This window comes from Gobio gobio (assembly GCF_949357685.1).
Source record: "Gobio gobio genome assembly, chromosome: 16".
Lineage (NCBI taxonomy): Eukaryota > Metazoa > Chordata > Actinopteri > Cypriniformes > Gobionidae > Gobio > Gobio gobio.
In genome coordinates this window covers 3772827-3790356 of record NC_137109.1, presented here as the reverse complement: position 1 = coordinate 3790356, position 17530 = coordinate 3772827, and the positions used below count along the sequence as shown (strand labels likewise).

At 41.0% G+C, this 17530-nt stretch overlaps 1 protein-coding gene across 1 annotated transcript; it reads right to left on the bottom strand.

Moving 5' to 3' along the window:
- Positions 1-921: 921 nt before the first annotated feature.
- prpf19 (pre-mRNA processing factor 19) lies at positions 922-16714 on the bottom strand. Its single transcript, XM_079838646.1, has 16 exons — positions 16518-16714; positions 15885-16034; positions 13229-13305; positions 12947-13088; positions 12793-12866; positions 10450-10515; positions 10318-10359; positions 10141-10215; positions 9917-9992; positions 8420-8529; positions 8181-8336; positions 5893-5962; positions 3762-3935; positions 3444-3526; positions 3246-3351; positions 922-1345 (listed from the first exon to the last, which is right to left on the bottom strand). Exons 1-16 carry the CDS (start codon positions 16534-16536, stop codon positions 1248-1250), a joined length of 1518 nt encoding a protein of 505 aa, XP_079694772.1. The 5' UTR covers positions 16537-16714; the 3' UTR covers positions 922-1247.
- Between the last annotated feature and the right edge of the window lie 816 nt (positions 16715-17530).

Genomic DNA, 17530 nt, shown 5'->3' with positions numbered 1-17530 from the left:
GGGTGTCCAGACTCAGTGTTTATTGACCGGTCTGGAAGTGTCTAGTCTGCTGAAGAGCTGGATTAGCTAGGTGTGTGTGTGTGTGTGTGTGTGTGTAACTGGGGTTGGAGATGAACTCTGCAGGACTGAGTCTGAACACACATGGACTAATAGATGAATTATCATAGAGGATGATCTTGAAGCCAGAGGAGAAGAGCTCCCCCTGCTGGATTATTCACAACAGTACTGCCATTGTACAACAACATTTAGACTGGCAACTCTTCAATGGGTTACCCAGCAAATATAAACATACACTGACCGGTGAAGTGAGTAACACTGATGATCTCGGTTAGTGGGTGGGATATATTAGGCAGCAAGTGAACATGTAGTCCTCAGAGTTGTTGTGTTAGAAGCAGGAGAAATGGGCAAGCGTGAGGATTTGAGAGTTTGACAAGGGCCAGATTGTGACGGCTAGAGACTGGGTCAGAGCATCTCCAAAACTGCAGCTCTTGTGGGCTGTTCCCGCTCTGCAGTGGTCAGTCTCTATCAAAAGTGCTCAGAGGAAGAACCTCCATGGGCGGCCGAGGCTCATTGATGCCCGTGTGGAGCGAAGGCAGTGCGATATACTCATTATTCCGTCTTTTTTGTAGAACATCAAGGGAAGTGTGAGGGCCCGGACTGGACGGCGCTGTACCTCTTCCCAGATCCTAGTTTTAGTTAGTTAGATAGTTTTAGTTGTTAGGTCAGAAATCTACACCGGCAAGAACTGATGTACTATATTCATCTAGCCTCCACTGCAAATACATCAAAATACTGCCAATCTATCTGAAGCGTACATATTTCTGTCAATCATCATGAAGCGCTTCCTTTGCTCTTCATTAGATCAAAACTGCGGATCAGTTCTTGAAGCACCTTCAACAGACATGAAAATCACACTAGAACAACAGATAAAAACAATTTAGACTTTATTGGAATCTATGTCACAGTTGTTGTTATTGTCCACAAAAGGATAAAAAAAAAAAAAAAGAAGTCATGGGACACTAACAGAGTTTGCCAGCCTAAAACCAAAGCTTAAAAGAGGACAGGAAAACAAGAGCTCTTGAAGCAATAATGGAGAAGAGTTACTGATGTCAGGCTGTAGATATCAGAGGAATCATCACTACAATGACAGTGGATGTATATCTGTGTATACACATGCACGATTTCTCACTGAGGGTGTGTTTGCTGTGGGGAAATGAGCACATCTGTCCGGAGCGCTCCCGTTTCCATTACAGGCTGTAGAATTTCAGACTTCTGTCCATGCCGGTGGAAGCCAAGAACTGAGCATGCTCACCGAAAGCCACGCCAGTCACCAGACCAGAGTGATCTACAAGAGACGACACACACATCAGCTCAACGCTACCACAAACCTCACGTCACACACAGAAAATATCACGAAAAATCTCTTTCCATAAACCAAGAAGTCCTAATAAACGATAACTGTGACTACACCGTCATGCAATATCGTTGACAAAAAAAAAAAAAAAACGACTAAAATGTAGTTTAAAAAATAAGAACTGACCAAAATTGTGTTGCTAGATGATATTTACACTAATTCACCCTTTGTGAGTTTGATTGACAGGCGATCTGACCAATCACATCGCAGAATCGGCCGGTTTGTCCGACAAAGCAGTCAGGAGAGTTAGGAGATTAACGTCTGTGGATTTGAACTTGAAAAACGGTGTGTGCTGACGTCTTTCCGCAGTTGAAACATTTCTTTTAGTGTTCCTTCATGTTTATTTTATGCTTCTCAATGAACTAGAAGGAAGAGATGATGGGTTCACGAGCAGCTTTAACTGAGGCGCTACAGCGATCACCACACATTAAGAGACACAAAACACTATTGTTTTTAAAAAAAAAAAAAAAAAAAAAAAAAATTATATATATATATATATATATAAAAAAAAAAATTACATTTCAAAGTAATTTCAAAGATTATATTTATTAAAATTATGAAATGGACTTAATGGGACAATAATAGCCCTCCCTACACCGACCCCTCCCAATCAATGCTTTTATTATTAGTAAATATAATTTCTTTAGGCACTTTATTTCCAATTTTAGAACGGTTTCTTAATTTTTATTGAAAGTAAATGCCTTTCCGATGTGATGTGTGATGGGAAAAGAGGAGAGCATGCTCGGCAGAAGATGGTTTCGAACCTGGGTCGATCGTGTCAAAACCAAGATCCTCATGCTTTACGCTTGTGTTTGCTGAAGAACTGCACTTACACAACCTCTGTGTGATGATACAACGTCTTTTGCTGTTGTTTTAATAGAACAACATTAATGTGGAATTTCACTGTTTTAAATGTTTAAAGAAGTTTCTTTTTCCATTAGGCCTATATGATAAATATCCTATAATAATCATTTAACTAGATGTAATGCATGTGGGTCGACATTCTCTTGATTTGTGCTTATCTGTGAAAGTGCAACCATTCTGATGATACTCAAAAGACAATCGTTGTGTTTATAATGGAGCAAAATAATCAGGAATATCAATGCAGCGTGACAAACATGTGACCAAGCCCCATTTACACTGCAAGGTTCAAGTGACCCAATTCAGATTTTTCCCGCTCATGTGGCACAGATCGGATGTGACATGTGGACATGTAAGCACGGGAAAAACTGCATGAATTCCGATATCCTCCAATCAGATTCAGGCCTCACTCACATGTGGTAATAAATCTGTGCACTTGTGTCTGCAATGCAAGCGGTCAAATCGGATATTCCCCAGTAAACTCGAGTCGTACGTCACTGAAAAAGGGGCGGAGGCAAATGACATCATCTCAGCTGGACACGAACTGCGATCACATGACACTGATGGTGCGATGAAGACGAGAGCAATGTTTTCCTGACCTTTAAAGATAGTGCAGACAACAAAACACTGAATAATCAGTCGTCTGCATCCATTGCGTATTGCGCCATTTTACTTCCTTTTCCGGGTCTGAACATCTCGCCGGTGTGTAGTGCGAATGCAAATATCGGATACGGCTCGCTTTTAAAAGAGAAGCGGGTCGTCAAGAAAATCGGATAGTGTCACCAAATCGGAATTGTGCATCAAGACCTGCAGTGTAAATGTGAAAGTTTCCATTGACAAAAACTACACTAAACCGCAAGGCATTTAGTCGACTTAAACTTGACTCTGCTGACTACATATGATAACTAAAAAGAAACCAAAAAGCACATTTGACACAGGACTAAGACGAGAGTTGTTTTGCTGGACTCACCAGAGAAGTTGAGCACCTCGGACCACTGTTTGCAGATGTAGACCCTGATGTCCGACCCGCCGACCGCCAGATATGTTCCACTCTGGTCAAACACCAGAGACTTCACCTGCAGGAGCACGACACACAGGAACATTAGCCAGGCTTTCACCATAACTCACAGTCAAACATCGGCACTGGCAGCGGTGGGTTATACAAGACCTCATAATTGTTGTCCAAAGTGATTGTCTTGAAGTTCTTCAGCTTCCTCAAATCCCACAGCTTCAGTGAACTGTCCTGAGCACCTACAGGTCAAACAACACTTTAACAGTCAGGAGCTGATGATGTCAGCTTCTCTACATCTGAATCAACACTGAACTGAATAACGGCACTATAAGCTGAAACTCAATTAGATTGAGAACGGACAGGTTTTACAGCATTAACACTGTTCATTACGGTGAAGCTGCTTTGGAAGAATCTGTACTGTATGAAGTGCTGTAGAAATGACATCAGTCCATCATTCCCGGTCACATGACCTACCAGTGGCCAGATAGTATCCGTTCTCAGAGAAGGCGATGGCCGTCACAGGACCTGAATGCCCGGGGAAGTTGGCCACATTGGTCCGCTCCTTCAGGTCCCAGATCTTGATCTGAGAATCCGCCGTGCCAGTGCCGAAAATCAGACCGTCAGGATGAAACTGAGCACAGGTCAGAGCTGGAAGAAAAGAGCGGGAAACACAATCACATTTAACGGCTGTGCAATATGTTTTTCAGCCTATTGAAGATGGTGTACATATTCATTGGCTCATTTCAAGCCATTGTGGCTAAGATTCAAAACATCTGATGCAGGACATAAAACTAACACTAGGGTTGGGTACCGAAATCCGGTTCCAATATGGCACCGGTACTTATATAACCGGTATGTACCGGACCGAATCAGAACGCAGATTTCGGTTCCTCATTTCGGTGCCAAAATTCAAACGTGCTTTCGCGCTTTGGCTGAGCCCGAGACAGACGCTCAGCGCTCGTCAAATCACAACTCATGACAACTATTCAGTGTTTTCAACCACATCATGTTTATTCCAGGTTTCAGACATTTAAATGCTCATACGTAACGTTAGGCTACTAGCAAAAAGCACACACTGATGTCTATGAAAGCGGCTATGACAATCCTTTCAGACGATTATTATTTGACTAACGTTACATGTTTTATTCACATCAGATAAATGCACATTATATAGTAACTATAGCGTTTACTATATTCTTCCTCCAGTTCACTGGTCACTTACTTTCATGTATTTCGTGAGACGAGAATGAACTCAAGTGTTGTAACGTTAAATCCATAGACTGTGGTTAAATCCGACAGATCCGATTCTGAGGCACAAACTAACATGGCGCCGCCCATTGCGCTTTATAGATCAACTAACACACATTCACTCACACATTTGAACATCAGATAGTTCGTGACACAGTTAAGAAGTTTGTGAATATTTTGAATAAAAAGAAAAAACGAAATAAACCCGATACAGCTGAGCTGTCAGTGCTATTGCGGCTGCTGTGTGTCATGTGAGAAACATGACGCGTCACCATGGAAACATTAAGACGATGCGTTCTAAAATATTTAGCCAGAGAAATATACAGAGAATACTCGAAGCTGGTTAGTAGCATACCAAGAATACAGACGACTGCTGTTATTATTGTAATTAAGAGTTATATTAGGCTTGTTGTAGTTGGGTTAGGTGGCTTAGGTTTTACTGTGAATTTGTAAATAAGTCAATTATAATTTGTAAATAAGTAAATTGTGTTTTGTATTTATTTATATTCATACATTTAAGTATACATTAAACTTTTAATAAATGGTTCAATTTAAATAAAAAATAAATAAATAAAGCCATTTAATGTCATCCACCTCGTTTTGTGGCCTTTTAAAAAAAAAAAAGTATCGGTTCAGGCACCGTTTAGGCACCGGAACCGTTTTAAAAGTATCGGTTTGGCACCGGAATCGAAAAAAACCCAAACGATACCCAACCCTAACTAACACTGATTCAAAGTGAGCTCGATGTTCAGTTTTACACTACATCAGTCCTCTTAGTGCCCTCATAATACAATAACGGTTTTAACTGTCCAGGGCCTGAACTTTAGAGAGGGATTGCAGGTTGTGTTTAATTTGACTCATTCCTGCAGGTTTGGTGCTTATAATAGAGAAAATTCCCACAAAAAATATCCTTACTATGGCATGTGTTAGATGAGTTAATGAATCCACACTATCAGATCAGCAAATCAGTGATAAGTGCAACAGTCACAAAAATGTATCACTTGCATGTCTTTTTAAGTCAATTAAAACATCCAACCGATTTTAAACGAACTCACGCTCCTTCTCATAACGTGACGGATCCGAGGAAAGAAAAGTGGCGATTCAGGAATAGCCTAATTATGCATATGGGATGATTATAATATGTTTTTTTTTTTTAAGTCTATCAAAATGACATGATTCCCCCTTTGTGTGACTTTCCCATTTTCCCAAAAAAAATTCAGGCTCTAATGTCAATGAAACTATATGTTAAATCATCCCACTTAAATTAATATAGTTCAGTTCCCAAATGTATAAATAATGTGGTGAATATTTTACATTACCAACACAATATCTGACACACAGAGAGAGGAATACATACCACATCCAGCGGTCTCATCGGTGACTTTAGTCAGGACACGTCCGGTCTGGACATCAGAGAAGGCCCAATACTACAACACACACACACACACACACACACACGAGAGATGCATTACACTCCGACAGACACAAACAAACAATGCTTTCGTTCATTTCACAGGGGAAGTGAAACTGAACCACCAAACCACTTCAAGAGACACGCTGCTTGTGAACTGTTCCTCACCCATAAGCCTCTGTTTTTCTGTGTGTTTGTGTGTGTGTGTGTGTGTATCTGCCTGTCTGTTTTTTTCTGTGTGTGTGTTTTTCTGTGTGTGTTTTTGTGTCTGTCTGTATGTCTGTGTGTGTGTATCTGCCTGTCTGTATGTCTGTGTATCTGCCTGTCTGTTTTTTTCTGTGTGTGTGTTTTTCTGTGTGTGTTTTTGTGTCTGTTTGTATGTCTGTGTGTGTGTGTATCTGTCTGTCTGTGTTTTTCTGTGTGTGTGTGTGTATCTGCCTGTCTGTGTTTTTCTGTGTGTGTGTGTGTGTATCTGCCTGTCTGTTTTTTTCTGTGTGTGTGTTTTTCTGTGTGTGTTTTTGTGTCTGTCTGTATGTCTGTGTGTGTGTGTGTGTGTGTGTGTGTGTGTGTGTGTGTTTTTCTGTGTGTGTGTGTGTGTGTGTGTGTGTGTGTGTGTGTTTTTGTGTCTGTCTGTATGTCTGTGTGTGTGTGTGTATCTGTCTGTCTGTGTTTTTCTGTGTGTGTGTGTGTGTTTTTTTGTGTGTGTGTGTGTGTGTGTGTGTGTCTGTTTTTGTGTCTGTCTATGTTTTTCTGTGCGTGTCTGTGTGTGTGTGTGTCTGTTTTTGTGTCTGTCTATGTCTGTGTGTATCTTTCTGTGTGTGTTTTTCTGTGCGTGTCTGTGTTAGGGATGGGCAACAGTGGTCGAGTAATCGAGTACTGGAACGTGACAGCGATCACTGATCATGAGAACGATGATCGCCCTGAAAAAAATATATTTGTCTCTTTTTTTATTGGTTATGGTGTCGTTTTGCGCGGTACCGGAGGTCTGATTGGTTAGCGTTATACAGTCTCCAGACCGCGGAGAAATAAAGTGAAACTGAGGCGTGCACTGCAGTGATGTCTGGAATCACTGATCATTGAATGGTTAGTGCAAGATGTGCCAATCTGTCATAGCATTATAACGAGAACACGATGGAACTAGAACGCTGTAAATGATCTGTGCTTCCCGTGTATCAGCTGATAAAGGAAATCCACAGAGAAACTAGCGACACTCAGACTAGCGCGTGAAGTTCATGAGCGCATTCGCGTCCTTTTCTGCAGATCACATTGTAAGATTAATTTTATGTTGTCTATCTGATTAATCTAATATAAGAAGCGTTTGGTTGAGCTTAATAAGCTAGAAAAGCGCTGCCGTTATACCGGCTGCTGTTCATTCTCTTCAGTTTCAGCTCAAACGCATTAATGCTCGACATGATAGTTTAGAGACAGATATTCTTTATAGATTTGCTATTTCTTTCTCAGAATCATTGACATTAGTAATGCAGCAGTGCTATACTGTTCTCGTATTTTTTAACAGTAGACCTAGTTTATTTAAAGCTGTTTTTCGTTATGAGTTTGAAAACGCGCAGTGATGTCTGTAAACACTTCGATCATGAATAATACAATGAAGTGCATGATATGCAGAGTCAATCTGTCAAAGCATTATAATGAGAACAGGATTTTAATAAAATGTTGTTTCTGTGTGCTTTCGTTGTCCGTGTATCAGCGTTGTTCAAAATGTTCCGTTTCAAACCCTTCGCCTGTCAAATCTAGCACGCTGAAGTTCACGTGCGCATTCACGTCCGTTTATGTTGATTTATGTCGTAATAGGTTCATATTAATCTTCATATTAATCTGATATAAGGTGCGTTTGGTTGAGTTTATTAACCAGCTAGCAAGCTCTGCAGGGTGGTGTTATTTCACAGTTTCAGCTCAAAGGCAATGCTCGATATTACTGACTTGGCTATTTGAGACGGTCATTTAATAAAGATGTTTCTTTTTCAAAGACATTTATGCATCACAATCTAGCAGTTATTTTTTATATGTTCATGTTACGTTTGTATTTGTCAACAACCATTTTCATAACAGTTTTCATTATCTCAATGACGGACATGCCCCGCCCCCTGCACATGCCCCGCCCCCGAGTACCCAAGTACTCGTTTTTGAGACCTATCGATGATCGAAATGAAAAATTGACAAAAACGCCCATCCCTAGTGTGTGTGTGTGTGTGTGCCTGTGTGTGTGTGTGTCTTACCTGGTCCTCAGAGGAGCTCAGCAGATAGTCTCCGGTGGCGTGCAGAGAGAGGCCGGTAACACCCGCCTCATGAGCCCTGATGACCTGCACACAGTTTCCTCCAGTGACCGACCACACGCGGATGGTGCTGTCTGGAGACGCCGAAAACACCACCGACTGGCGGAGCACAAGCAGAGACAGGTGAGACCTGAGAGCAGGGTGAAGGAGTGCATGTGTGGAGAGCAGGAGCGCGGGCCTACCTGAGCCGGGTGGTAGATGACCGACGACACCTTTTTAGTGTGTCCTTTGAGGGTGGCAACAATCTGCTCCTCTCGCCGGTCGAACACCACCACATTCTTATCCGCACCACCTGAGGAGAGAAGCGGTCAGTGGAGGCATGCCTGCGAGAGCCACACTACAGTCAGCGCTGATGGTCTCATTTATAAAACTTTGCCTAGATCTCATCCTAAAAGTGTACGTACACACAAAAGCTAGATTTTGCGTACGCACAAAAAAAACTCAGATTTATAAAACCATGTGTATGCCAGAACCTGCGCAAAAATCCCTTTATAAATCACAGCCAGCAGAAGATTGTGTGTATGTGCATCTCCACCCTGAAATCACCATTTATGAAGCTTACAACGCCTAGTTTTACTATGCATAACCTCATCTGCATAACCTCATCTGCATAACCTCATCTGCATGCATATTACCATCCACTTGACACCGTGTTTAACACTGTCAAAGGTAAAATACATTGAAAAATGTTAGATGCGAACTATAAATGCCATTTGTGCCTTACACAATACATTGCTGACAATCATCCAATATCCTTTTTATGTTTTAGAATAAATATATCAAAACATCCATAAAAACAAAATTGTATAAAATACAATAAAGTTTATTCATTCATTTCCACGGGCCAAATGTTATTTTAATTCAAAATATTTTGTTCATTTTAAACCCTTCCACTCAAATTCATGCAGTTTTGCTGATAATGTGAACATAGGATGTTTAGGCTATTTTAATTTAAACAGATAGGCCAACTTATTTATTGCGGTGTAAATATTACAATCATCTGACTCAGAGCGTCACTGACAAAGTATTTTAAAAAAAGGAAACGTGCAAATCGTAATTTTTTTCTTCAAGTTGTCTCCTTCAAATACAGTGGTATTTTTCATAATTTTGTGAAGATGTCTTTACAACCACAGCTGCACAGACACAGAGTGTACAGATTATCATTGGACATATTCAAACTGGATAATGGACCGTTCGACCACCGAATCCTGAAGTGTGTGTGATATCGAAGTGTGCATCACTGATCATCATTCTCACTAAAACATATTTTGTCATAACATGAGATCTACAGTTTAGTTTAAAGAGGAATTAGCCTATATTTAATCCTAGCTGTAATTAAAAAAGTGTGTTACAGGAAAACTGATCAAAAGTCAACATGTTCAAAAATTAATATAATTTCTGTTTAAATTCTGAGTATGACTAAGTAATTTCAGTGCACTGAAACTGGAAATATTAATGTAAATGTTTATATCAAAATGAAAACATTTTAAGTTGTTCTTCATTTTTTCTCTCACTCTAAGTTTGTACGCATGGGTCAGAGTTTGCGTCCATGTGCGCAAATTTTCCCGTCAAGTTTGTTTTTATAAATCACAACTCATGCGTCAGAAGTAGCGTCCGCCTCTTTCAGGGCCTGTTTTGCGGTTATAAATGAGACCGCTGGTGTTATGGTGTAATCGTACCGGTGAGGACTTTGTTGGTGTCTGAAGGGCAGAGATCCAGACAGAGGATTCCTGGTACACTGGCACTGTGAAGGCCCTGGGGGGGGAAACAAAATGCTTGTTAGCATGTTGCTAAGCTAACATGACCTTGCAAAACAGCGCTGGGAGATCCAGTCAGAAGCAGTGATATTCAGCGCTGAATTCTCCATTATAAACCTCAGATGAGTATACAGGACAGTACTCACAGCATGGGACGCCCCTTGGCGATACTTGCTGAGATCTTCTGCTCTGACCAGCTCCTCCGGCACGGTCTTTCCTCTCTGAAACACACACACAACAAAGGTCAAGGACACACAACACCACCACAAGGACACACAACACCACCACAGTGATAGAAAAGCACCACAGTTCAGATCACACACCTTCTTTCTCTCCGTGGTCAGGACGGTGGCCTTGTCTTGGAGCTGTAAAGAGAGAAGATCAGTTTGACATCATGTGACCACACACACACACACACACACACACACACACACAACGCTGGTGTTTCCACGCACCTTCTGTATGATCTCCGGAGTCATGCCAACCTGTTCACTGACCTCCATGGCCTCTCCGCCAGCGCCCTATCAACACAAACACAACAACATACTGAGCTGAACTACATATCGCAACACACGCTCAAGAGAAGTATATCTGTGCTAAACTTGTACTTAGGTTTTACTCGTCAATGTGTGTGCTATAGGCTAAGAATGTATTGGCTAATGGCTAACGATAGACATTTAGTCGCATATGCGAGTGATTTACTCGCATTGTAGAGGGATGTAGGAGCAAAAATCTGCCTTTAAACTTGAAAGAAATACTGATTTGACATTTAGTGTTAAATGTATAAACGATAATTATCGCTATCGACTGATTTGAACAATTGTATCATGCCAATTTCTTTGGCCATGCCACCCAGCACTAACTCATGTGTGAACTAGGGGTGTGCACGAATAGTCGATCTGTAATTAATATCCGAAAAATAAAAATACTATTCGAATTTTGCTTTGTAAATGCAGTGAATCCATGATAAATCCCTCTAAAACTCGCAGTTATAACTAACTCCACTGGGTGGCGCTGTGGAGCGTGTTTATAAGTGAAGTGTATTTTGATCACATTATGTTGTCGACTGCCTCACGATGTTTGGAATTACTTAGATGAACATAAGCGATGAACATAAGCGTACAAAATGGAGTTACTTCTGATAAAATGAATTGATGTAACTGAGTTTGAGAAATCACATCAAATCCAAACAGCAGTTGAATGAGGACAGCTGTCCATCACTGCGTTCATGAGTGCAGGTAAGAGCAGATGTTCACCGAGTGAGAGCGAGATAACCGATATGATAGCAAAATGATCGAGACAAATGCTTCCTTTAAGTTTTCTGTTGTTAAACCCTCGACAAAACTTAGTGCTGTTAGAAACTTCACTTAACACCGTTATCTGTCTCTGCAACATCTGTCAGCGGGGCTCGTTTTCTCACCCGAGAATATCATCATCATCCACATATTGTTTTTCTCAACATTATAATGTGAAACTATAAACACGATAACATATTCTGACTCGAGTGTATATGTAGCTTCTGCACGATAACTGGCGTGCTCTGCTTTATTAGTGTTTTTCCGCTCGCGCTGCTTGAGCTTATAATGCTTATGTGCTTTAGGCCTATATTTTTTGTTTAATGTTTTGAACTGAATGAAAACCTTAAGATATATAACATAAGCTTAATGTGTATTACCTAATCATAAGTTTGTTCAGAAACGGTGACGACAGCTTGATGAATAAAAATTAAAAAAACGTCTAATTTTCTCAAAATAACATCAATTAAATAAACAAATATTCGTTTTTTATGAGCCCAAATATTCGAATACAAGATTGCAACTCATGCTCATGAGCGGTCAGCGAGTGAAGTATATCTATACTAAACTTGCACTTAGGTTTTACTCACCAATGTGTGTGTGCTAGAGGCTAAGAATGTATTAGCTAATGGCTAACGATAGACATTTAGTCGCATATGCGAGCGATTTACTCGCATTGTAAAGGGATGTAGGAGCAAAAATCTGCCTTTAAACTAGGACTGGGCAAAAAAAATTCTCGATTAATAGTTTTTTTTTTAAATGTAGTCGATTCAAAATCGATTCTCAAGGCCAAGAATCGTTTTTTTCCCCCCGGGGGTTTCCAGTCGATCCTGCCCGGTATCACATATAGGCTTGTCGTTAAGATAAAATCGAATGGCAATAGCATCTAAGGAAGGCACGCAAATAACAGAGATAGTGATGAAATATAATGCATCATCCGGGGCTCGAATCAAAGCTCAGACGCCCCTGGAGGAAAAAGCCTCCATTAAAAAGGACAGAGTCTGAATGACGGTCGGCTAAATCGCAAGAAATGCTTGTCCTTTACTGAAAATTGCTGAAAATCATCCAATATCCTATTTATGTTTTAGAATAAGTGTATCAAAATATCCATAAAAACAAAATTGTATTTAACATAACTGTATGCATTTGAAATACAGAGATGGGTTCTGTTTTAATGTAGGCCTACCCAAGTGTACCTAAAATAAAAAGAGTTTAATAGACATGTTTGTGGCTCTTCATTTCTCTTTAATTATCCACTTGAAAACTCATGTTCACTGTTCTTTTTTTATAAATATAGTAGGCTATTAGAATTAAATCTATATTCATTGAGTTGAAATCGAGAATCGGAACATCTGAATCGATACCCAGCCCTACTTTCAACTTGAAAGAAATAAAGATTTGACATTTATTGTGATAATGATCGCTATCGACTGATATGAACAATTGTCTCATGGCGATTTCTCCCAGCACTAGCTCATGTGTGAACTGGTGGTAAAGACTGACCACAGCTGCAGGCTGGGAAGCAGGAGCGGCCTGTGGAGCGACCAGTCCGGCCTGAGGTTTGAGCGTCGCCAGAGCTGCAAGCAGAACACAGAACAGGTGAGTGCGGGCAGGCCTGCGCCGAGGACCTCCAGCGGGCGCGCGGGCACACTCTCACCCTCTCTGGCAGCGGTGACCTCTTTGGTGAGGCGGGCGATGACCCTGCAGGCCGCATCGTGCTGGTAGAGCGCATGGGACAGCTCCTGACGGGTGGTCTGCAGCTGCTGCCTCAGGGTGAAGCTGTGCAGCATCACGGCGTCCTGGAAGAGAGGAGACTCAGCGCTGGACACACACACACACACACACACTCACACACACACACACACACACACACACACACACACACACACACACACACACACACACACACTCATGTGGTCGGCCGGGTCAGAGAACTCACCCACTCGTCCTGCAGAGACTTGAGGATGGCAGGAATGCTCGTGGCAGAGGGAGCCTTCGGTCGGATGGGGTGAGACACTGAAAGTACAGAGCGCATATTCAAATCATGTCCATATGAGCAGGGCTTATCGATTAGTCGGGTCTGCCCTCGGTGCAACACGGGAAACTTCCACCAGTCGAGCCAAATTACAGCACTTCTATAGACAAATGCGTCTCAAATGGTTGTGGATCCAAGTGCCTAAAACAGCTTGGGAACATAGACAGCAATTTAAAGGATTAGTTCACTTTTAAATAAACTTTTGCTGATCATTTACTCTCCCCCATGTCATCCAAGATGTCTTTCTTTCTGCAGTCGAAAAGAAATTAAGGTTTTTGATGAAAACATTCCAGGATTGTTCTCCATATAATGGACTTCAATGGGCTCCAAACGGTTCAAGGTCCATAGATGTATACGTAGATGCCTCATTAGCGCCTGCACGGATCAGTCGAATGAGGCATCTATGATTGATATATCCATGACCGCGCTCGTATTTTGACCTCACTTAGCGGAAGTTATGTCGGAGCTCAGAGATGATCATGCTCGTCTGATAAGAGGTAAAATAATAGCATAAATACTGCTGGGTTTCTCTCAGAAACTGATGGTTTGTCTAGATCAGACCCTTATTCATCATCTGGTGTCGTTTAAAGCCCTTTGAAGCTGCACTGAAACTGTCATTTGAACCGTTTGGAGCCCATTGAAGTCCATTATATGGAGAACAATCCTGGAATGTTTTCATCAAAAACCTTCATTTTGCCTGCAGAAGGAAAGACATGGACATCTTGGATGACATGGGGGAGAGTAAATGATCAGCAAAAGTTTATTTAAAAGTGAACTAATCCTTTAATGAACATTTTCAAGGCCCAGAAAGCCAGTAAAGAATGTTAAAATAGTCCAAGTGACTCCAGTGGTTCAGCCTTAATGTTGTGAAGCCACGAGAATCCTTTAGTGCGTAAAAACAAACAAAAACAACGACTTTATTCAACCTTATCTTCTCATCAGTGTCCGTCTCCTGCACTGTTAACGTAGTAAATACAGTGCAACTCTTACGCCAGAACGCCGGCTCACCATTGGCCGACGCTGTTCACGTGTGATGATGACGCAGGCCAACAGTGTAGGAGACTGACACAGGCGATTTCACAGAAGAAATCGTTATTATTGGCAAAATATGTTCCCGTGTGTTTTATATATGTGTCCCTGGAGCACAAAACCAGTCATACGGCTCAATTTTGTGAACTTATACATCATAAATCATGAATAAATGCACTTTCCATTTATGTGAAGTTTCTTAGGACAGGACAATATTTGGCAAATCTGGAATCTGAGGGTGCAAAAACATCTAAATATTGAGAAAATCTCCTTTAAAGTGTGCAAATGAAGTCCTTAGCAATGCATATTACTACTAATAATACATTTGTGATATATTTACTAAATATGTTCATAGAACATGATCTTAATATCCTAATGATTTTGGGAATAAAAGAAAAATTTATCATTTTGACCCATACAATTGCCCCAAATATACCCGTGAGACGCAGGACTGGTGTTGAGCTCCAAGGTGACCTATATAAATGCAGGGCTCGACATTAAACCGGTTCACGTGCTTGTCCTTTGAACAAGTAAATCTGTCACTAACGTAAGCTTTCATTTTTTTTTTTTTACTTTGATCTAGAAATTAAGTTAGAACAAGACACTATAGGGCTGTTACCAATCAAATTAAATAATTTAAACTAAAAAAATTACAACGGCATTAAATAATGTAATGAAATTGTTTAAAATATGTTTGAATATATGAATAAGAAATAAACTAAACCACCAGTAGGTGGCCATCTTAATGAGTGAGTTATTGAGTCATTCATTTAAACGATTCATTCAAACGGCTGATTCATTCAAGAATTAGGCGGTCGTTTACGAATAGTTCATTGAAACTTTGATTCAACCGATTCATGTAAAACGCTGAATCATTCACTAACACACACTGATGCTGTGAGATGTGGTTCTGCTGTGATATTTGTTTGGAACTATTTTCGCTGCTGAAATAGAACAAAAACAGTCCACATTGCATCTAAAATGTAAGTGACTTAATGTTAAATAATGGTTTATGGAGCTGTCATATGAAATCAGTGTCATTTTCAGTCGTGATGGTATTCAGGAAAACAGCACTCTTGGTTCTGTGATGTTGCTTAACTCTATCATATGTTATAAATATAAAAACTCCACAATTTGTAATTTTAACCGTGCATGTTAACCGAGTTTCTTTGTATGAGCGGCGCTCATTTGTTGTGATTTCTCCTCGAGAGGCTGTGCGAGCCTCAACAGCTCAACCTTGTTACCGTCAGTTCATTATACATTATTATTTACTATCGATCACCAATTACACTAAATGAATGCAGAATTGTTGCATTTTGGTGATTTTTTGACGTTTTAATCAGCTTGTCCGGTCAGGCAAGTTCAATTCTCTTTCACTTGCCCCTTCAAAAAATCTGAGCCCTGAAATGTGCCCCTAAAGTTTCTAAATACGCTCGTAAATTCTTCATCTTAGGAGCACAGGTGCATCATGGGAAAACACCCAGCCGTGGAGTGTCCGGTGGAGTGAGTGTGTCCATCCGGGCCACCGTACCCTTGATGTCGATGAGCTGCTCCTCAGACAGCGGCTGACCGTTGATGGGGTCAGCTCCATTCTCTGCGATGTACTTCTCGATCAGACGCCTCTCGAACACTTGGTTGGACACAGGAGACACACAGGGGTGCTCCGGCACCTCGTTTGAGACTGGGGCGAGAACAACACACATTAGAAATCAGTTCAGACTTTATTTTACCCTGTCCTTGTTAGGTGATACTATACATTGTGCATCATAATATGGAACTAACCCTAAAAGTAAGGGCGAATTCAGGGGACACTATCCACCCCAGCTCATCTCAATGGTCAAACGTGTCCTAATCACCCTGAATACATATTATTCAGCGCTTATATGTATCAAAAACACATTAAAATAAAGTGTAGCGTCTGGATCCATTCAAAGCAAGTTTCCTTCCGCCACAGGACAAACTAGTTCCACTTTAATCAAATGAACCCGGCGTCCATGTTGTTTATTTACCGAGCTATAAAGTTCCCTCAGGCTTCAGACACACAGCGACCTTCATATCCCGCATAGTTTGCAGTTATAGTTTCTCAAAACACAAAGTTTGCGCTGACACACAACAATGGCTAACAGCGCTAGTCACTCATGCTAACAGAAACAGACTCACTTACTCGCACAAACCAGAGACATGTCGCTCGAACCGACGCGATTCCGCTTCTCAGAGACAGCTGGAGGAGGATCAGATCATCCACGGGGTCAAGATCCACACAGAGCTCGGGATTTCTCTTTTATTGACCAGGGCGCTGCATGTCCTGAGTCAGAACACGTTGAGATGCCGTGCCGCTCAAACACCGGTGCATGACGGGATACTGCTCCTCCAGAGCGGAAGGTGAAACCAGAGCCATAGAGAGAGAGAGTTGCGACAACGGAAGTTCAAAACGCTTGATAGTCACGTGATTCATGTAGACCTCGAATAGTTCCAGGAAGTGCTTTGACGGGCAATTCAAATTGATAGTCACAGTGACAGAACTGCGCTTTTTGGTAATTAATAGTCAATAAATGCATTGATTTTCAATAATTTTATTACACATCGACTTGTGTATGTAGCATGAGTATGTAGTTACAGCGATGTTGTTTTTAAAATATATATTTTTTTAATGATGAATAATCTACACAAGCAGGCTTTAATGTACAAGTTATTTTGATTAAAATGTGCTGATCATTTAAAATCTTACTGATTAAACGTCTTACCTTTTAAAAGTGCATCACAAACGGTCTGTTCTGCTGTTCTCTATGGCGCGGCTGCTACTTCCGGGAACTATTGAGAGTCTCCGCGAGCCGCCATTGCTGTAAAAAAAACCGTTCCATTGGAGTCTATGGAGTTGTCGCAACTCTCTCTCTATATGGCTCTGGGTGAAACCAACGGTCCTCCGGCAGGGGGCGCGCGCACGGCGTCTAACAAAATAGATATGTACAATCTTCTCGATAATCACTAACGACTTGATTGGCTTGTGTTGACAAAGCGCTGAGAAATGTAACAGGCACCTCGTGACACAATGTGTTGTTATTGGCTTTTTTAGAAATCCACATATATATGTTTCTATACCAGAGCATAAACTACCCAACACGTATAAAGATGTGCCTATATTTTTGAAGGTTGTGTTTCAATAGATTTGAAGTAAAT